Source organism: Peromyscus maniculatus, chromosome 20 (genome assembly GCF_049852395.1).
Source record: "Peromyscus maniculatus bairdii isolate BWxNUB_F1_BW_parent chromosome 20, HU_Pman_BW_mat_3.1, whole genome shotgun sequence".
In the NCBI taxonomy this organism is placed as follows: Eukaryota; Metazoa; Chordata; class Mammalia; order Rodentia; family Cricetidae; genus Peromyscus; species Peromyscus maniculatus.
In genome coordinates, this window is record NC_134871.1 from 48,629,640 (window position 1) to 48,647,022 (window position 17,383).

Here is a 17,383-nt window from a genome sequence, read left to right on the forward strand (position 1 = left end):
GGCTTGGTTTGAGTACCCATAAATTGGTCAAGTCCCAGTGTACCTTGAGCCCTCCAGTCAGGGGCTGACCTGATGCAGCCGGCCCAGCAGCTGGCTCGGGGCAGCTACTGAGCTCCATGCCTGACTGGAGTTTCCAGAGTTCAGCTCACTGAGTTGGAGAACTCCCAAGGCTAAAGATATGTCTCCCTCTAAGTGTCACGGGGGTGGGAGTGGTGGGGGTGGTGATGAAGGAACTTAGGCCTCAAGCATCAAGGATGGGTGAATGAGAAGCCTCAGAGGGACCCATGAACCTAAGGCCCCAAAGCAAGTTTCGGGCACAAGGAGGTGCTTGGCTGCGGCCCACCACCCAGCACTCACCTGCAGCACCTGGGAATTTTCCCCTTGCACAGCGTAATGGAAGGCGGTCTCTCCTTTGTTGTCAGTGACGTCCATCTGGGCGTGGCAGTACTGTACCAGCTCCACCAGGATCTCACTGTCACCCTTGCGGCAGGCCAGATGTAACGGGGTGCAGCCCTCCTCATTCTCCGTACTGTTGGCGCAGCTGTTGGGGTTGGGGGGCAGTGACAGATAAGTGATGAGATGGGGACCCCGAAGGCAAGGTGCTGAGAAGCCCAACTGCAGAAGCAGGACCCAGGCTAAATTTGGGGGTTCTGGGGTGACTCAAGTCCAGCTCAGTCTGAGCCACTGCATCATGTCTGCTGAGCTGTGCCAGGTTGCGGTGCATTCTGCTCACCCGTGGGGAGAGGTACCACCGGGCTACGCCAGCACGAGGTGGTAAAGGATGACACAGAAAAGGGTCACATGATACAGAAACTGGTTGAACCTCTGTACTTCAGGAGCTCTGTGAGATGGGACACCATGGTGTCCAAGCTCATCCCTGGGAGCTGGAGAGCTCAGAGAGGGTTTTGGTTTTGGTTTTGAAATAAGGTCTTACTCTGTAGACCAGGCTGGCCTCAAACTCACAGAGATCTGCTTGCCTCTGCCTCCCGAGTGCTGGGACTAAAGGCATGTATCACTATGTCCCGCTTGGTGAGGTTTCAGCTAGAACCCAGGCATTGAACCGAGAAGTACGGGGCGGCCAGCCAGTAACTTGCAAGGGCATCCAAGGTGACCTCTTCAGGGAACTTGCTGACACAGCCTTGACTAAATGGATATAAAACAGGCCATCCAAGCTTCCAGGAAAACGGCAGGGCTTGGGAAGGAGACTATGATCTGAGCCCCTACTAAGCCCTCTCCTGCTGAAAAGCTGTGCCCTGGTCCCAGAGCCTCTCTTTGAGATGCCAGAGTAGCTGGAGAGCTGGGTGTCTGCTTTTCCTTCTGATTTGAATCGGGGCTCTCAGTTATCAGCCAGGGTGGTGCTGTTCCTCTCTACTCAAGCCATGGAAAGAAGAGAGCACTCGAGCATGCTGCGTGTGTGCTCCACAGGGCTGAGCGCCATCCAACGCCACACTCCAGCGGCCCCAGCCCCCATGCAGCACGCATGCCCAGGCCCGGCTGCCCACCTGATGATGCGGCTGTGATGGAAGCACTCCCGAATGCCCAGCTCCACCGCCAGGTGCGTCACCGTCCAGCTGGGGTGGTTGCGGATGAGGTCAGACAGGTGCTGCAGCACCTCCGTGTGCAGGACCTGCACGGAGCTCTCGTAGAAGGGGGGCAGCTGGGAAGAGTACTGCTGGAAGTTCAGGAGGGCGTCGGCCTCCGACTCCAGTTGGAAGAGGCTGCCGCCAAGGAAGAGAGGCCACGGGGTGAGTCATGGGCACAGAGGCTGGCCAGCTGAGGGCAGTGCCCAGCATAAACAGACCGTAGTAAATGCCGCAAACAAGCCACCCTGTGGCCCAGGCTGCAGTGGGCTCTCCTTGCTCCAACCACTCTCAAAAGTGGAGTTTACTTAGGACTTCATTGTGCTTGAAGTCTCTCATCTGGTGATTTTATGCCTTATTTAATGAAAGCTATGTCGTATTCTCCTCTAATTTGATGGTCACAACCAGGAGCCTCAGTCTCAAACTCTGGCTCTTGGTGTGTGGTCAGAATTAAGTAAGTGGTACCTAGATGGACAGCCACAGAATACCATGTGAGGTGTGGCTCATTATCTGTGCAGTGGGTAATATACAGCCATTAAAATGGTTTAATGTCATAGGGAGGGGCTGGAAAATAACCCAGTGGGTAAAGGCATCCACTACCAAGTCTAACTGGGTTTAATCCCAAGGACCCACATGGAAGAAGGAAGCAGACTTCCAAAAGTTGCCTCTGACCTCCACTGCACACTATGACATCACCTGCACACTACACTATGACATCGCCTCCACACCACACTATGACATCACCTCCGCACCACACTATGACATCACCTCCACTGCACACTATGACATCACCTCCACTGCACACTATGACATCACCTCCATTCCACACTATGACATCACCTCCACTCCACACTATGACATCACCTCCACTCTACACTATGACATCACCTCCATGCCACACTATGACATCGCCTCCACTGCACACTATGACAGCACCTCCACTCCACACTATGACATCACCTCCACTCCACACTATATCACCTCCACTCCACACTATGACATCACCTCCACTGCACACTATGACAGCACCTCCACTCCACACTATGACATCACCTCCACTCCACACTATATCACCTCCACTCCACACTATGACATCACCTCCACTGCACACTATGACATCACCTCCACTCCACACTATATCACCTCCACTGCACACTATGACATCACCTCCACTGCACACTATGACATCACCTCCATTCCACACTGACATCACCTCCACTCCACACTATGACATCACCTCCACTCCGCACTATGACATCACCTCCACTCCACACTATGACATCACCTCCACTCTACACTATGACATCACCTCCACTGAACACTATGACATCACCTCCACTCTACACTATGACATCACCTCCACTGAACACTATGACATCACCTCCACTCTACTACTATGACATCACCTCCACTGCACACTATGACATCACCTCCACTCCACACTATGACATCACCTCCACTCCACACTATGACATCACCTCCACTGCACACTATGACATCACCTCCACTCTACACTATGACATTGAGCTCTGCTCAGATCCCAGACTTTTGGGATAAATGAATCAGTACTGTTTTGGGCCACTGCTTTCTGGGGTGCTTTGTTACATAGCAATAACTGGCCACGAGACACTGTTCAACACAAGACAGCAGAAACTGACTAGGGCACAGCTGCAAGGAGGTGAGTAAATGGCAGAGGGTAACCACAGTGTGACAGCTGGCCTGTCAACACGGAAGCCAAGGACAACACAGTGACAGCTCCACAGAGCCAAAGGAAAATAAATCTTGGGAGAAGAGTCGGCACAGCAAACCCCCAGACAAACAAAGAACAACCCGAGGAGGCTGGAGAGATGGCTTAGCCTTAAAGAGTCCTTTGTGGCCAGGCAGTGGCAGCGCACGCCTTTAATCCCAGCACTCGGGAGGCAGAGCCAGGCGGATCTCTGTGAGTTCGAGGCCAGCCTGGGCTACAGAGTGAGTTCCAGGAAAGGTGCAAAGCTACACAGAGAAACCCTGTCTCAAAAAACCAAAAAACAAAAAAGAGTCCTTTGTGTTCTTGAAGAGGACCAGAGTTCAGTTCCCAGCATCCATGTAGGGTGGATCACAAATGCCTGTAACTCCAGCTCTGAGGGAAGGCGATACCATCTTTTGGTCTCTAGAGGTGTACACACACACACCCTGCCTCAACATCAGCCAGGCCCAGGGCTCCTGTGAACAGGTGGATGATGGGATAGCCAGGCAGAAGAGTAAGCAGAGAGAGCATTGGTAACACACACACACACACACACACACACACACACACACACACACACACACACACAAGACCAAGAAGTCCCAACATGCCTAGTGCCAGCCCTTACATACCCGCTGTCCAAACTCTGACCCTACACAGTCACGGACTGTTGATCCAGTGGAAGGCCACCCCAGTGGGTCTTCTCAGCTTCCCGATCCTTCCTTCTTCCCACTATCTACAGGAGTGAAGACTCCGGAAAGGCCCCACTGTTTTCTCCTCCTGGCCCCTCCCTCCAGTAATACATCTTTTAGGCAGAGCTCCAGAGGCCACATCCATACGTCCCCAAAAGCTGAGGACGAAGGGAAAGAAAGGAGAGTTGATGGCCCTGACCATCGCCTACCGGTAGCCGCTCTGTGGGCTCCTAGGGCTGACCAGGATGCAGTCCCAGGTGCGATTGGAAACATTATGGAAGAGGATCAGCTGCCCTTCCTCTCGAATACGGTCACTCGAGGCATAGTCAGCCACGGACACCTCCTTCACCCGGAACGGGTTTGAGAACAGGTTGGTGACACTGCTGAGGGTGTTGACAAGGCGCCCGAAGAACTGCATCCTCCGTGGGGCAGGTGGGGGGCCCGGCCTGCCCCCTGGCTCTGGAAGAAGATAAGGTCTCTGGTCAGGTGGACGCAGTCTCTCATGCCCACCTCACTGGTGTCCTGCACGGGCACTCCATCATCCCTACCAGCTCTGTGCCCTGATTCTGGACCAGTAGGAACCCGAAGAGGAGAGAAATGGCCCTGAGTGGAACAACAGGTCTGATGGAAAGTTCCAGAACCCTCAGGCCAGGCCAAGGACCACTCTGACAGAGGATTGGTGCCGACAGTAAGAATAGTGGGCATGAATGTGCTGTCTGTGGCAAGAAAGGCCTGGCCAAGTGGACAGCTTATCACCTCACAAGTCGAAGATGGCATTCTAGAGATGCCTGGCAAAGCCTGGCATGGGCATGCCAATTCTACAAGCAAAGCCCCTCACCACACACACCAGACTGCACCACACCTCTAGGAAGGGAGTGGGGAGTGACTGTTCCTCTGCACCCTGACCCTGGTTTCACACAGAGCTCTGAAAGCAGCCAGAGATGGGTCTCCTCCTTCAACACAGGGACAGCCACATGTGTCCGTCCACACCTGGAATCCCAGCCCTCGGGAGGCAATGCAGGTGGCCAGCCTGGGCTCCACAGCACATCCCAGACCAGTTTCGACTGTATAGAAAGACCCTGTCTTGACAAATCAAAGTAGCAGGGGCTGGAGAGATGGCTCAGAGGTTAGGAGCACTGGGCTGCTCTTCCAGAGGATCTGGATGTGGTTCCCAGCACCCACATGGCAGCTCACAACCATCTGAAACTCCAGTTCCAGGGGATCTGGCACCCTCTTCTGCCTCCACAGATACCAGGTATTCACATGGTACAGACATACACGCAGGCAAAATAAACAAATATACATAAAATAAAAATAAATAAATCTTAAAAACACAAGGCTTGATAAAATACTAAGAAAAATTTACATGAGCTCACTTATATGTGGGACTAAATTCAAATAAAAAATAGAATGATGGCTCCTGGGTCAGGAAATAGAACAATATAGATCAAAGGTCACAGCTGGGCATTGTGGAATATTCCTTTACACTGTGTGAATATATATCACTGTGATTGGTTTAATAAAGAAGCTGACTGACCAATAGCTGAACAGGGTAAGATGATGGGAGAATTTCCACAGAGTTACAGCCAGTGTGACTCTGGAGCGTTGCACCCAGCTTTGATCTACCCTTTGTGATTGCTAACTTTTGTCTCCATACCTCCTGTTGGAAGTCTGATCTGAGAGTTTTCCTAGGGGATCAAAGCCTATGCAAACTTGGTTAGGGACAACCCAGAACACTGTGGTATTCCTTTACTGAGAATTTGCATTTGGCACTGTCCCTTTGGGGGGCTTAAAGGTTTGGGTATAGGAATTGACTTGCTAAAGGTGGGAACTGTATAATAATAAAAGGGCCCTTTGCTAAACTAGAGTGGTTCAGTCTGGAGAGATAAATCCACCTTGCAGCTGGGAAAGGTGCCTCCTGGTCTTGATTCCACGGACCTGCATGAACCTACATCCACACCCAATATATAACAACAATAAGGTCAGGCAGGAGAGCCAAACTGAGAATGCTGGGAGGAAGAAGGGCAGAGTCAGGGTCCTCAGCAGGTGCAAAGAGAAGCAAGATGAGCCTGCCGTACTGAGAAAAGGTACAGAGCCACATGGCAAAGCTTAAATAAGAAATATAGGTTAATTTAAATGTAAGAGTTAGCTATTAACAAGCCTGAGCTATTGGCCCAGCATTTAGTATTAAGTTTCTGAGTGATTATTTGGGAGTGGCTGCCAGCACAGGAAAACACTGCCTACAGGGTGTGATGGCACAGGCCTTTAATCCCAGCACTTGGGAGGCAGAGGCAGGTGGATCTCAGTGAGTTTAAGGCCAGCCTGGTCTACATAGCGAGTTCCAGAACAGCCAGGGCTACAAAGAGAGACTCTTAAAGAAAGAAAGAAAGAAAGAAAGAAAGAAAGAAAGAAAGAAAGAAAGAAAGAAAGAAAGAGAGAGAGAGAGAGAGAGAGAGAGAGAAAGAAAGGAAGGAAAAAAGAAAGAAAGAAAGAAAGAAAGAAAGAAAGAAAGAAAGAAAGGAAGGAAGGAAGGAAGAAAGAAAGAAAGAAAGAAAGAAAGAAAGAAAGAAAGAAAGAAAGAAAGAAAGAAAGAAAGAAAGAAAGAAAGAAAGAAAGAAAGAAAGAAAGGAAGAAAGGAAGAAAGAAAGAAAAGTTCAAAGAGCACAAAATAGTAGATACGGAGGATGAATGGGTCTGGACAGACAACATGAGGTTATGATTAAAAATAAGACTGCCAGGGTGACAAGGTGGCTTGTCACATTAAGGCACTTGCAGCCAAGCCTGACATCCTATGTTGATCCTTCAGACTCACAGGTAGAAGGAAAGAACAGACTTACGTTGTCCTCTGGCCTCCACATATGCAACATAACACACACACACACACACACACACACACACACAAATGAATACATAAACATAAAAGTGCATGTGTGTGTGTGTGTATAAGACAGTGGCTGGAACAACTGTGCTATACCACCTACATCCTTCCATCATGTGGGTCCCAAGAATCAAACTCAAGTTGTAAGGCTTAGCAGCAAATGCCTTTACCCACTGAGGTATTTTGCTGGCTCCCCAACACTTTTCAAGAAAAAAAAAAATCTTACAAGGCATGATGGCTCACACTTAGCATCCCAGTCCATGGGAAGCTAAAGCTGTTGGATCACCGTGGGTTCAAGGCCAGTCTGATCTCACAGTGAGCTCTGGACAGAATGGACTACCAAATGACACTTTGTCTCAAGTAACAACAAAAATCTCTCCTGTTACACCCCTGTGTGTAGTTCTGTGTGTGGTATTGGTGTATGTGCATGTTCAGTTCCACATGCATGTGTGTGTGTGTGTGTGTGTGTGTGTGTGTGTGTGTGTATGTGCACAGGCGCCAGAGGTTATATCCTCCTGTGCCATCCCCCAGGAGCCATTGCCTTCTTTTCAGACAAGGTCTCTCATTGGCTCCTGGGGTTAACCAGTTAGAATGGTTGGCATGCAAGTTCCAGGACCTCTCCAGCTCCAGAACTGCAAGCACACGCCACCACTGGGGATCGAACTCAGGTCCTCATGCTTGTGAGGTGGCCACTTTACCGACTGAACCATCCCCCCAGCATATTCTAAGGGACTGTCATGTTGGGCATGCCCGAGGCCTCCCTGGGCCCCATCCTGGAAATCTACACATGTTCATCACTTCTGCACAGCTACCCTCCAACACAGTTGTCCTCACTTTACATAGGAGGACACCAAGGATCAGCAAGGTGGAGTGACAAACCCGAAGCCACACAGCTGACAGGGAAAGGCATGACTGCTGCGTCCCTTTGTGAGCAGCTCCAAGGTCTCTCCACCCCTGCAGAGAAGGTCTCTCACCCCTACAAAGGTCTCTCACTCCTGCAAAGGTCTCTCACCCATACAGAGAAGGTCTCTCACCCCTACAAAGGTCTCTCACTCCTGCAGAGAAGGTCTCTCACCCCTACAGAGAAGGTTTCTCACCCCTGCAGAGAAGGTCTCTCACCTCTATAGAGAAGGTCTCTCACCCCTACAGAGAAGGTTTCTCACCCCTGCAGAGAAGGTCTCTCACCTCTACAGAGAAGGTCTCTCATCCCTACAAAGGTCTCTCACTCCTGTACAAAGTATAGCTTGATTCAAGTTTTTCTTTTTCTTTCTTTCTTTCTTTTTTTTTTTTTTTAGACAGGGTTTCTCTGTGTAGTTCTGGCTGTCCTGGAACTTGCTCTGTAGACAAGGCTAGCCTCCAACTCAGAGATCCACCTGCCTCTGCCTCCCAATGCTGAGATTAAAGGCTGCACCACCACCACCCAGCTCAAGTTTCTTATGACAAAATTTAACTGAGTATATATTTTGCACATTTTTTTAAAGGACTGGCAGGATGGCCCAGTGGGTAAAGGCAGTTACTGTGCAAGCCTGGAAACCTTAGTTCAATCCCGAGAACCCAGGTTAAGGTGGAAGGAGCGAACCAACGCCACAAAGTTGACCTCTGACCTCCACACGTCCACCATTGCACTCACTCTACCCACACACACATATAAAAAAGTAAATTAAAGACAATAGATAAAATAAATGTACCCGGATATCTGGAGGTGAAGGTCCTGGTTTCGTGGGCAATACTGTGGCTGTTCTTGATTTTCCAACTGGTACACGAAATTACTATGGCTTTACAGAAAGCAGGTGTGCAGGCTGAGCCTGGCTGTGTCAGGCCTTGCTCAGAAGAGCTAGAGCTTCGTGCAGATTTGCCAGAGGCCAGGCCAGATGCCGGGAAGTGCTCCAGCGATGGAGGAGGGCTTCAAGAACACCCAAGAGCCCCGCTGGTTTAACCCACTTGCCAGTGGGACCAGCAGCCTCACTTAGAGGAAGGTCCCCACCCCAGCACCTCCCATGTGTTGAAAGACCTGGCCTCCATCCAGCTGGGGCCAGTGTGACACAATGACCTAACTAAGGAAAAGGCCAGGATGGCAGCCCACGGTGACACTCTAACGGCAGCCATTGTTCTCATCGGAAGGAAGAGAGGAAATGAACTCTACGGACCCGTGGGTCACATCCTGGAACAAGCATGGCATGCACAGCCAGGGATGCAGAAGGCCAAGAGAAGGCATGTGTGCCTACCTCTTGCCACCCTGTCCCTGCCACCTCAGGGCCCAGCTGGGTCCTTCCAGTCTAGCTACAGGGCACCATTCAGGCTCCGAACAAGCTGCTACCACAGCCTGTAAGAGATCTTCCACTTAGGGCCTCCCCCCCCCACCTCTTGGGTCTGCCTCTTACAGCTTCTATGTTCCTCTAAGGTTCCTTTTCTACGACTGACCCTTCTGCTCCATGCCAGAGCCGGCTCCTTGATGGGATCATCTGACGCAACTGCCTGTTTCCAGGCGTAAGGACCACAAGTGAACAGGGACAAGCCCAAACCATCCATGGTGCCGGGGCCGATGGTGACTGCTGACTCCAGCGTAAGGTCGGGCTCTGTGGCCTCTCCCCATGTCTCTGTCACCCACTTCTGGTCAGGGGCCCAGTGGACCTGCTGGGTTTCTTTCTGGAAGACAATGTCTGTGGGCTCTAAGCCTCTCCTGGAGGGACTGAAGACTCAAGCAGAGATAGGGAGGTTACATCCAGGGAGGGTTCAAAAGACAAGGGAATCCATCTGGCCACCAAAACGAAAACCAAACAAAAACCCTGAAGGTTTTACTGGAAGAGTCGACTGGGCCCATGAGGGCCAGCCAGGCCCAGGCTCTGCTCAGAGTGCATGGTCCCTGGGTTAGGAAAGACAGAAGGCACCCAAGCATGTACAGTAGAGGGAACCAGTGGGAAGACAGAGGCCTCAATGGCCACCATGGACCAGCAAGCCATCTGGCCTGGCTGAGGGAGGTCTGCATCTGCCTCAGTGATGAAGATCCTTGGGCAGGTCTCAGGGGAGACAGGAGCTGTGCCCACTCTTTGGGGTCACTCTTCTTCCAAAGCTGCCTGGCTGTTTGTCTTTCTGCTGTGGGATGGTCTTTATGCATACTGTGAATATATGTTGTTCCCATTGGTTAATAAATAAAGCTGCTTTGGCCTATGGAAAGGCAGGATAAAAGCCAGGCAGGAAATCCAAGCAGAGATATAGGGAGACACCATCCAGTCACCCAAGGAGCAAGATGTCCACAGACTGGTAACACCACGGCCATGTGGCAAAATACAGATTAATAGAAATGAGTTATTTTAAGATGTAAGAGCTAGCTAAGAATAAGCCTGAGCCACAGACCAGTTTCCTAAGCCATAGATCAAACAGTTTGTAATTAATATTAAGCCTCTGAATGACTATTTTATAAGCAGCTGTGGGACCACGGGACTGGGCAGGACAGAGAAAGACTTCGGGTTACAGCTCCCCTCCTCACTCTTGGATGGTTTCGGGGAGAAGCTGCTAGATGGGAGCCATGAGCCATCCAGTTCATTTTATAGGACCTAGAATGTCCTCCCTGCTTATTTATGCCAGGTCCCCGCTTCGCCATTTGGGGTCCTCTGTCGCTCCAAAGGCAAAGCAAGCACTGGACTGGCCCCTTCCTACCAGCTGGCATTCAAGACAGTTCTAAATGGAGGTGTGGGAAGTCCAGGTCCTGCTCCAATCTCACTCACACGGCTCCTCTGTGCCTATCTAGTATGTAGACTACAAATTGAATGACCACACCTCCCCGCTGATCCTGCATGTCCCGTGGATCTTCAACACTTCAGAGAAAGCCCAAACTCCAGAGGACATGTCAGGGTCCCCAGAAGAGGGCCAGCCTGCACTCCAGCTCACTCACCAGACTCTAGTTAGCCAGCATTATCTCCCAGGCATGTCACCTTTGTGCCAGTGTGCCCAGGCGCTCCGACACCTTCCTTACCCCTGCCCCACTTAACCTCTCTCTCCTGACAGATAAGCGTGAGCGGTGGTGGCACACGCCTTTAATCCCAGCACTTGGGAAACAGAGGCAGGTGGGTCTCTGTGAGTTCCAGGCCAACCTGATCTACAGAGCAAGTTCCAGGACAGGTTCCAAAACTACACAAAGAAACCCTGTCTCAAAAAAACAAACAAACAAACCACAGATAAGAAGCATGTACTCAAATAAACCTTTCCTTTCTTGTCTCTCAAGACCCAGTTTGGGGGCTACCTCTTCCAGAAGCCCTCTTTCCCTCAGCCTTTCTCCTCTGCAACCCCAAGCCATGGGATCCTTCACAAAGGGACCATGATACTGCTTTTATTCCTCCATCAAGGGCATGGTACCCATTTCCAGCAGCTGTTTGATAAACATCAAGTTTATCATTAACTTAACAAATCAGTGGATGGATGGGAACAAACAAATGTCTGTGAGCCACCAGCGGGTGTCCCTGAGGCAAGAGACAAACAGATCCCACCTTCCTCTATACATCAGGCTCTGCTCTCCACAAGAAAGGCAGGAGAATCCAGTCTCCTGCTTTCCTCCAAGGACCACCTCCCCCCACTCCTCCCCCGACCAGGAGACCCTTCCTCCAGCACTTCTGGGTCTTAGGAGTGCCAGTGGGTGCTGGACTGCTTCCTCCTGGAAAAATCACCTCCCGGCAGGGTTCCAACAACCAAGCTTGTTTCTAGCCTGTCATGAAAGCTGTCTAGTGATGGGGGGGGGGGCTGCCTCCACCTGACCCAGACAACCACAGAGGGAGAGGGAACAGGTCAAAACATCTGAGCAGATCTCAGAGGTCGGCTGCAGGGGCTTCGGGGAGCACACCCAAACACACAGAGCTAACTGCCTGTTGATCCCCACAGGGTATCTCATGATGGGAACGCCGGGGTGCCACCCTCCTGAGCAGCTGATGCCCCCCTCCTGTCCACCGCATCCCACCCCCATGGCTGCAGGCTGAGGACCTGAGGACCGATCCAGGCATGATCTCGATTTCCTTCCTGCAGCTTTCATATGTGTACACAATGCCCGGGAGTGTATGCCCTCCACACAGGCCACACTTACTTGTGTGCACACCCAGGGCAGTAAAGTGCAGAAGAACACACACATAGGCACACAGTGTTTAGGCAGTTCCTTTCACTGTGTCTTGGTGATAACACTTTGCTGGGCAAATAGGAAATCCCCTCTTTTTTTTTTTTTTTTTTTTTTTTTAATGATTTTTCCAGACAGGGTTTCTCTGTGTAGCTTTAGAGCCTGTCCTGGAACTCATTCTGTAGACCAGGCTGGCCTCGAACTCACAGAGATCCACCTGCCTCTACCTCCCAAGTGCTAAGATTAAACTCGTGCATCACCACTGCCCGGATGGAAATCCCCTCTTAAGCATGCTACCATAATCACATTTAACAAGAAATGTAACCCTTGGAAGGGTGGGGAAATGCCCTAAGCACTGAGCCAACAGTAGGAACCTTTATACAACATGACAGTCACATGGCTGGTGTCACACTGTGGGGCACAGATCCTCTGACTTCCAACAGGACACAGGAGGAAAAGTAGGGAAGCCATCTGCCCTATGAGCAATGTGATTCAGTAACACGGTACACTGAACAGCGTCTGCCATTTTCCCTTGGGTACCATAGCCGCCTGGGCGTGGGTCACTGCAACTGCCCAAGTCACATGACACTGGATCAGAAACAAAATTCAAAGTACAGTCTCTACTAAATGCAGACCTCTTCATAACATTGTCAACTCCAGAAATCCAGTCCATCTATTAGAAACTGGGAACCCTCAGAGCTGGAGAGGTGGCTCAGAAGAGCACTTGCTGCTCTTGAAGAGGATCAGGGTTCAATTTCCAGCACCCACATGGCAATTCACAACCTTCTACAACAACTCCAGTTCCACATGACCCAGCCCCTTCTTCTGCCGAGAACATACATACACACCAGGCACACACGCAGTGCACTTAAACAGATGCAGGCAAAACACACGCATAAAGTAAGAATAAATAAATCTCTTTTAAAAACAATAAATTAGGGACCCTCCACACTGAAAATCCAGCTCCATGCTCATTAGCATGGCCCTGGCAAGGGAGGTCACTGGCCTCCCTTTCTCATGCTAAGTAGGAACAGCACTGGCTACATCAATATTTGCTCAGTGGAAAATGAATGAATAGTAAGGGTAACATGATAAAAGAGCCTGTCTGACAGGGGTGATTAATAAACACTGAAAACACGGACAAAAGGAAACGTACTTGCGCTCCTCTCTCTCCCTGTCTCTGGTCCCTTTCCCTTTCCATCCTGCCTGTGACACAATAGCAAAGCCATGCACTGTACAGGGCCACACTTCTACCTCTTCTCATTCAAATACTGAGCCTCACAGCAGCCATAGCGGGCAGGGAATACAGTGCCCTCTGGCACAGTGAGAAAGCTGAAACCTGGACAGAACATCGCCTCCAAGCTCCAGAAACATAAAGGCTGAGACAAGAACAAAACACTGGACTCGCCCAAGGGTGGAGCTTCAAACGATGCCAATCCAAACCTGCCCAATCCTGTTGGGCTGGCGAAAGGGCAGGTGAGGGAACCTTAGCGGAAGGGTTAGTATTTGTTTGGGATCATGTGAGTAGCCCCATTAAAAATATAGGCACAGATCCATAAGCCCTCCCTGTCTCACACCCAATCCCTGGCCCAGTCACACAGTCACCTGGGTCACAGGCTCCCTGTCACCAGCTTCCAGGTCATCTGTGGGGAGCTGGAGGTGAACCCAGAATCGGAGGCTAGAAAACTGGGAAGAACACATGTGGGAGCAGATGAAAATCGGAGGCACAAGAGAAGATAAGCAGGGAGTTAGAAATGGGGGTGGGGGGGGGCGCACAACGGGAGGGACACAGGAGGCGTGGGGGAAACAGGGCGATCATTTACTGAGGCGGAAAACCAGGAGCACTTACAGGCGCACAGGGAGGAGCTGGGGACGGTGGGCAGTCTGGAGTGAAAGCTGGGGCAGTGAGTGGGGAGGAGGGTCAACTTAGGAAGTTAGGGAAACGACAGGAGGCAACCGAGGAGAATGCAGGTCACCGGATGGGAGTTGGGGGCGCCAGGGGATCAAAGGCCACCAGCCGGGAGCACTCGGGGGGCGGGGCCAGACAAGAGTCAACGGAGGACGAGCCTCACGGTCGGAGACACGAGGACAGTCCTAAGCGGGGGTCCAGGTGGCGACATCCGAGACCGGGGAACCGAGAAGTTTAGGGAAGGGCCGCCAGGCTCCGCCCCCGCCGCACCGTCACTCACCTCGGCTTACTCAGCACTTCTCCGCCCTCCTACTTCCGCAAACAAACGCGCCGCGACCACGTGACGCCCCCCTACGGCTTCTCCACCAATCGACGGCGCCCGTGCGCCAGGCAGGCTGTGGCCCCGCCCCCAAGCGCGGCCTCACCCGCGGTCCGGCGCCGCCATCTTCTGTAACCGCCCAATGGAAGCCGCGTCTGTTGCCAGGGGGGGCGGTCGGGATTCCCACTGGAGCCAATCCTGCGTGGCTGATGGCGGCCATGTCTGCAGCGGGCGGAAGGTCCTCCTGACGCCAGTTTGGCAGACATCTTGGTGAGGGGCGGGCGGCCGTCCCGGGCTCGCTCTGACCTCCAGCAAGCGGGGCTGGCCCCGAACTTTTCATTCGTGACAGCTCGTGGAGATAATTAGAAAGCCACAGGACATAACCGGGAAGAACCTGATTTGATTTTGCCGGGTTCTCCCCACGCCAGGCTGCAAATCAAAATATGGGACTTCCGGTGAGATCGACTCAAGACCAAACAAAAATGTTAATGTTTGCAAGTGCGCACGTGCGTGTGGAAGCCAGGGGTCAACGTTGGATGATTTTTCCAACCACTCTTCACTTTATTTTAATTAATTAATTAATTAATTAATTAATTAATTAATTTTAGGCAGTCTCTCGCTGAGCTTGGAGCTCACCCACTGGGCTAGCCACTGAGCCCTAGGAGTCCTCGTCTTCTTCACAGCTTTGAGGTTACAAACACACATTTAGCTTTTTCAGTGGATGCTGGGGATTGAACTCCAGTCATCATGACAGCTTAGCAAGCACTTTCCAACTGAGCAATCCACTCAGCACCTAAACAAACTGTGAGTGTTCAGTGATAAAATTTTATTTGTTGTCTGGCAACCCTACTTCAAGATGTCAAGGAGCCGGGCAGTGGTGGCGCACGACTTTAATCCCAGCACTTGGGAGGCAGAGGCAGGTGGATCTTTGTGAGTTCGAGGCCAGCCTGGTCTACAGAGCGAGTTCCAGGAAAGGCACAAAGCTACACGGAGAAATCCTGTCTCGAAAAACCAAAAAAAAGTAAAGTCAAGAAATGCTGTGTGTGGTAATTACATACTTGTAATCCCAACGCTTAGATGCTGGAGACTGGAAGATCAGGAGTTCAAACTCAACCTCAACTAGTTCAGTGGAAACCCAACCTGACACTGTCTCTAAATAAATAAATCAATGTCTGGAAATAGCTTAGCACTTTTAGTCGGAATTTAGTCAAATGACCTCTGTGAAGCTGAGAAGTGACATCTGGGGGTAGGTGACAGTCACTGAGAAGACTCAACCCTCGTGCCTGTCTATAGTGGGATTTCAATAAGTGGCAATTAGGATTAATAATGCTGATATTGAGGACTCCGGAGAAAAGCCGGGAGACTGGATTTGGAGACTCATTTGCTTCTGACTAAGCAGGTCTCTCCCCCTTCTTCAGCCCACCAGATTCAGTAGATTTCTTATTTTCTCTAATGAGCCTTGAGCCAGAGGGCTAGCTAGATCTCTCAGACTGCTCTCTGTCCAAATGGAAAGTGTAGTTGCTGGTGCTCTTCTAGACCCTCCCTGGATGCCCAGCTGTGGGGCGGCCAGCGCAACCACTCTTCTATGTTTAGTTAAGAACCTACACAGGGTGCCAGGGGCATTGGCACACACCTGTAATGCTGACACCTGTAATGCTGCCGCTTGAGAGGGGAAGGAACAGTTCCACAAATCCAAGGCCAGCCTGGGCTACATAGCAAAACTTTATCTCAAAAGTATAAGTAAGATGTAATGAGTCTTTCTCTGTCCCTCTAGCCAGCTCCCAAATATCGACACAGAGACTTCTTATTAATTATGAAAGCTCAGCCTATAGCTTAGGCTTGTTTTTAACTAGCTCTTATATCTTAAATTAATTCATATTTTAAAATCTATGTTCTACCACATGGCTTTTTACCTTTCTTTCATTTTGCACCTCCTGTTTCTTCTCCATGTCTCCTGGCATCTCCCACATGCTTAGATTCCTCCTCCCACTTCCTCTCTCTACCCAGAAGTCCCACCTATACCTCCTGCCTAGTTATTGGCCATTTAGCTTTTTATTACACCTCACAGCAATACACTGTCACACAGTGTACAAATATCCCATAACAGTAAAAGAATAAATAAAAGAATTTACACAGGTTAGTAAAACCAGCTGTAGCTGGGCAGTGGTGGCACACACTTCTAATCCCAGTACTCGGGAGGCAGAGGCAGGCAGGTCTCTGTGAGTTCGAGGCCAGCATGGTCTACAGAGTGAGTTCCAGGACAGCCAGGGCTACACAGAGAAACCCTGTCTCGAAAAACAAAAATAAATAAATAAAAACAACTATAGTTACTAATAACTGCATAGTGTTTTACTGATTAAAGCATGGGTTCAATACCATCATCTGTGGGTAGTAAAACTGTTCCTTTAAGCTAAGATTGAAATTTTTCTCGAGTTTTAAATTTGATCTGAAAAAAAAAAAAAGGATGAAGATTTTCTCCGTGAAAACACTTTGCCCTCCATGCCCCCCAAAATGAAGTCAGGATGATAGCTATCAGGAAGCTTGAAAAAGACAGGTACCCTGCCCGGTACCAGAAAGGTTGACAGGGTAAGTTCCATATAAGCAAGCAGCCACCCTGTGTACAGAATGGCAGGCTTGACAACACCGCCACACAACCGAATCTGAACCATAGCAACGGGCAAGGAGCCTGGGTCAGTGGGGCTGGAGACTCTTAAAGGCTCACGGAAACATCAACAAAGAGCAGAACTTCAGTGGAAGACAAAGCAACATGTCCTTCCTGTCAGTGCTTCTGGCTAAGGAATATGAGAGGGAATGTGGATCCTTTGGAAGCAGCAAATGAGCACGCCACAAAAGGGAAGGGTGGGGCAGCTCGAGGTAGCTCGCTCCAACTTATTTCTGCAGCATCTTTTTTTTTTTTTTTTTTTTTTTTTTTTTTTTTTTTTTTTTTTTTGAGACAGGGTTTCTCTGTAGCTTTGGAGCCTGTCCTGGACTAGCTCTGTAGACCAGGCTGACCTCGAACTCACAGAGATCCACCTGCCTCTGCCTCCCGAGTGCTGGGATTACAAGCCTGCGCCACCACCGCCCGGCTTCTGCAGCATCTTGAATGGGAGATGTCAGGACTGCCAATCAAAGGGCGTCTCCTGGGGCTGGAGACAGAGCACAGTCAGTGAGGGTACTTGCT

At 50.5% G+C, this 17,383-nt stretch overlaps 1 protein-coding gene across 12 annotated transcripts in view; it reads right to left on the reverse strand.

Moving 5' to 3' along the window:
- The window catches only part of Pla2g6 (phospholipase A2 group VI), a 40,596-nt gene extending 26,248 nt beyond the window's left edge, over positions 1 to 14,348 (reverse strand). Inside the window, exons 1-5 of one of the 12 annotated variants that reach the window (XM_015997814.3) lie at positions 14,164 to 14,330; positions 13,580 to 13,660; positions 4,208 to 4,457; positions 1,503 to 1,718; positions 358 to 541 (exon numbers count right to left, since the gene is read on the reverse strand). In XM_015997814.3, the coding sequence (XP_015853300.1) occupies positions 358 to 541; positions 1,503 to 1,718; positions 4,208 to 4,416 (609 nt within the window). In that variant the 5' untranslated portion in view covers positions 4,417 to 4,457; positions 13,580 to 13,660; positions 14,164 to 14,330. Of the gene's footprint in view, positions 1 to 357; positions 542 to 1,502; positions 1,719 to 4,207; positions 4,458 to 8,564; positions 8,832 to 13,579; positions 13,661 to 13,823 lie in introns of those variants that run through there. The other 11 variants (XM_076556325.1, XM_076556324.1, XM_006979143.4 and 8 more) reach the window with 11 other exon arrangements.
- Between the last annotated feature and the right edge of the window lie 3,035 nt (positions 14,349 to 17,383).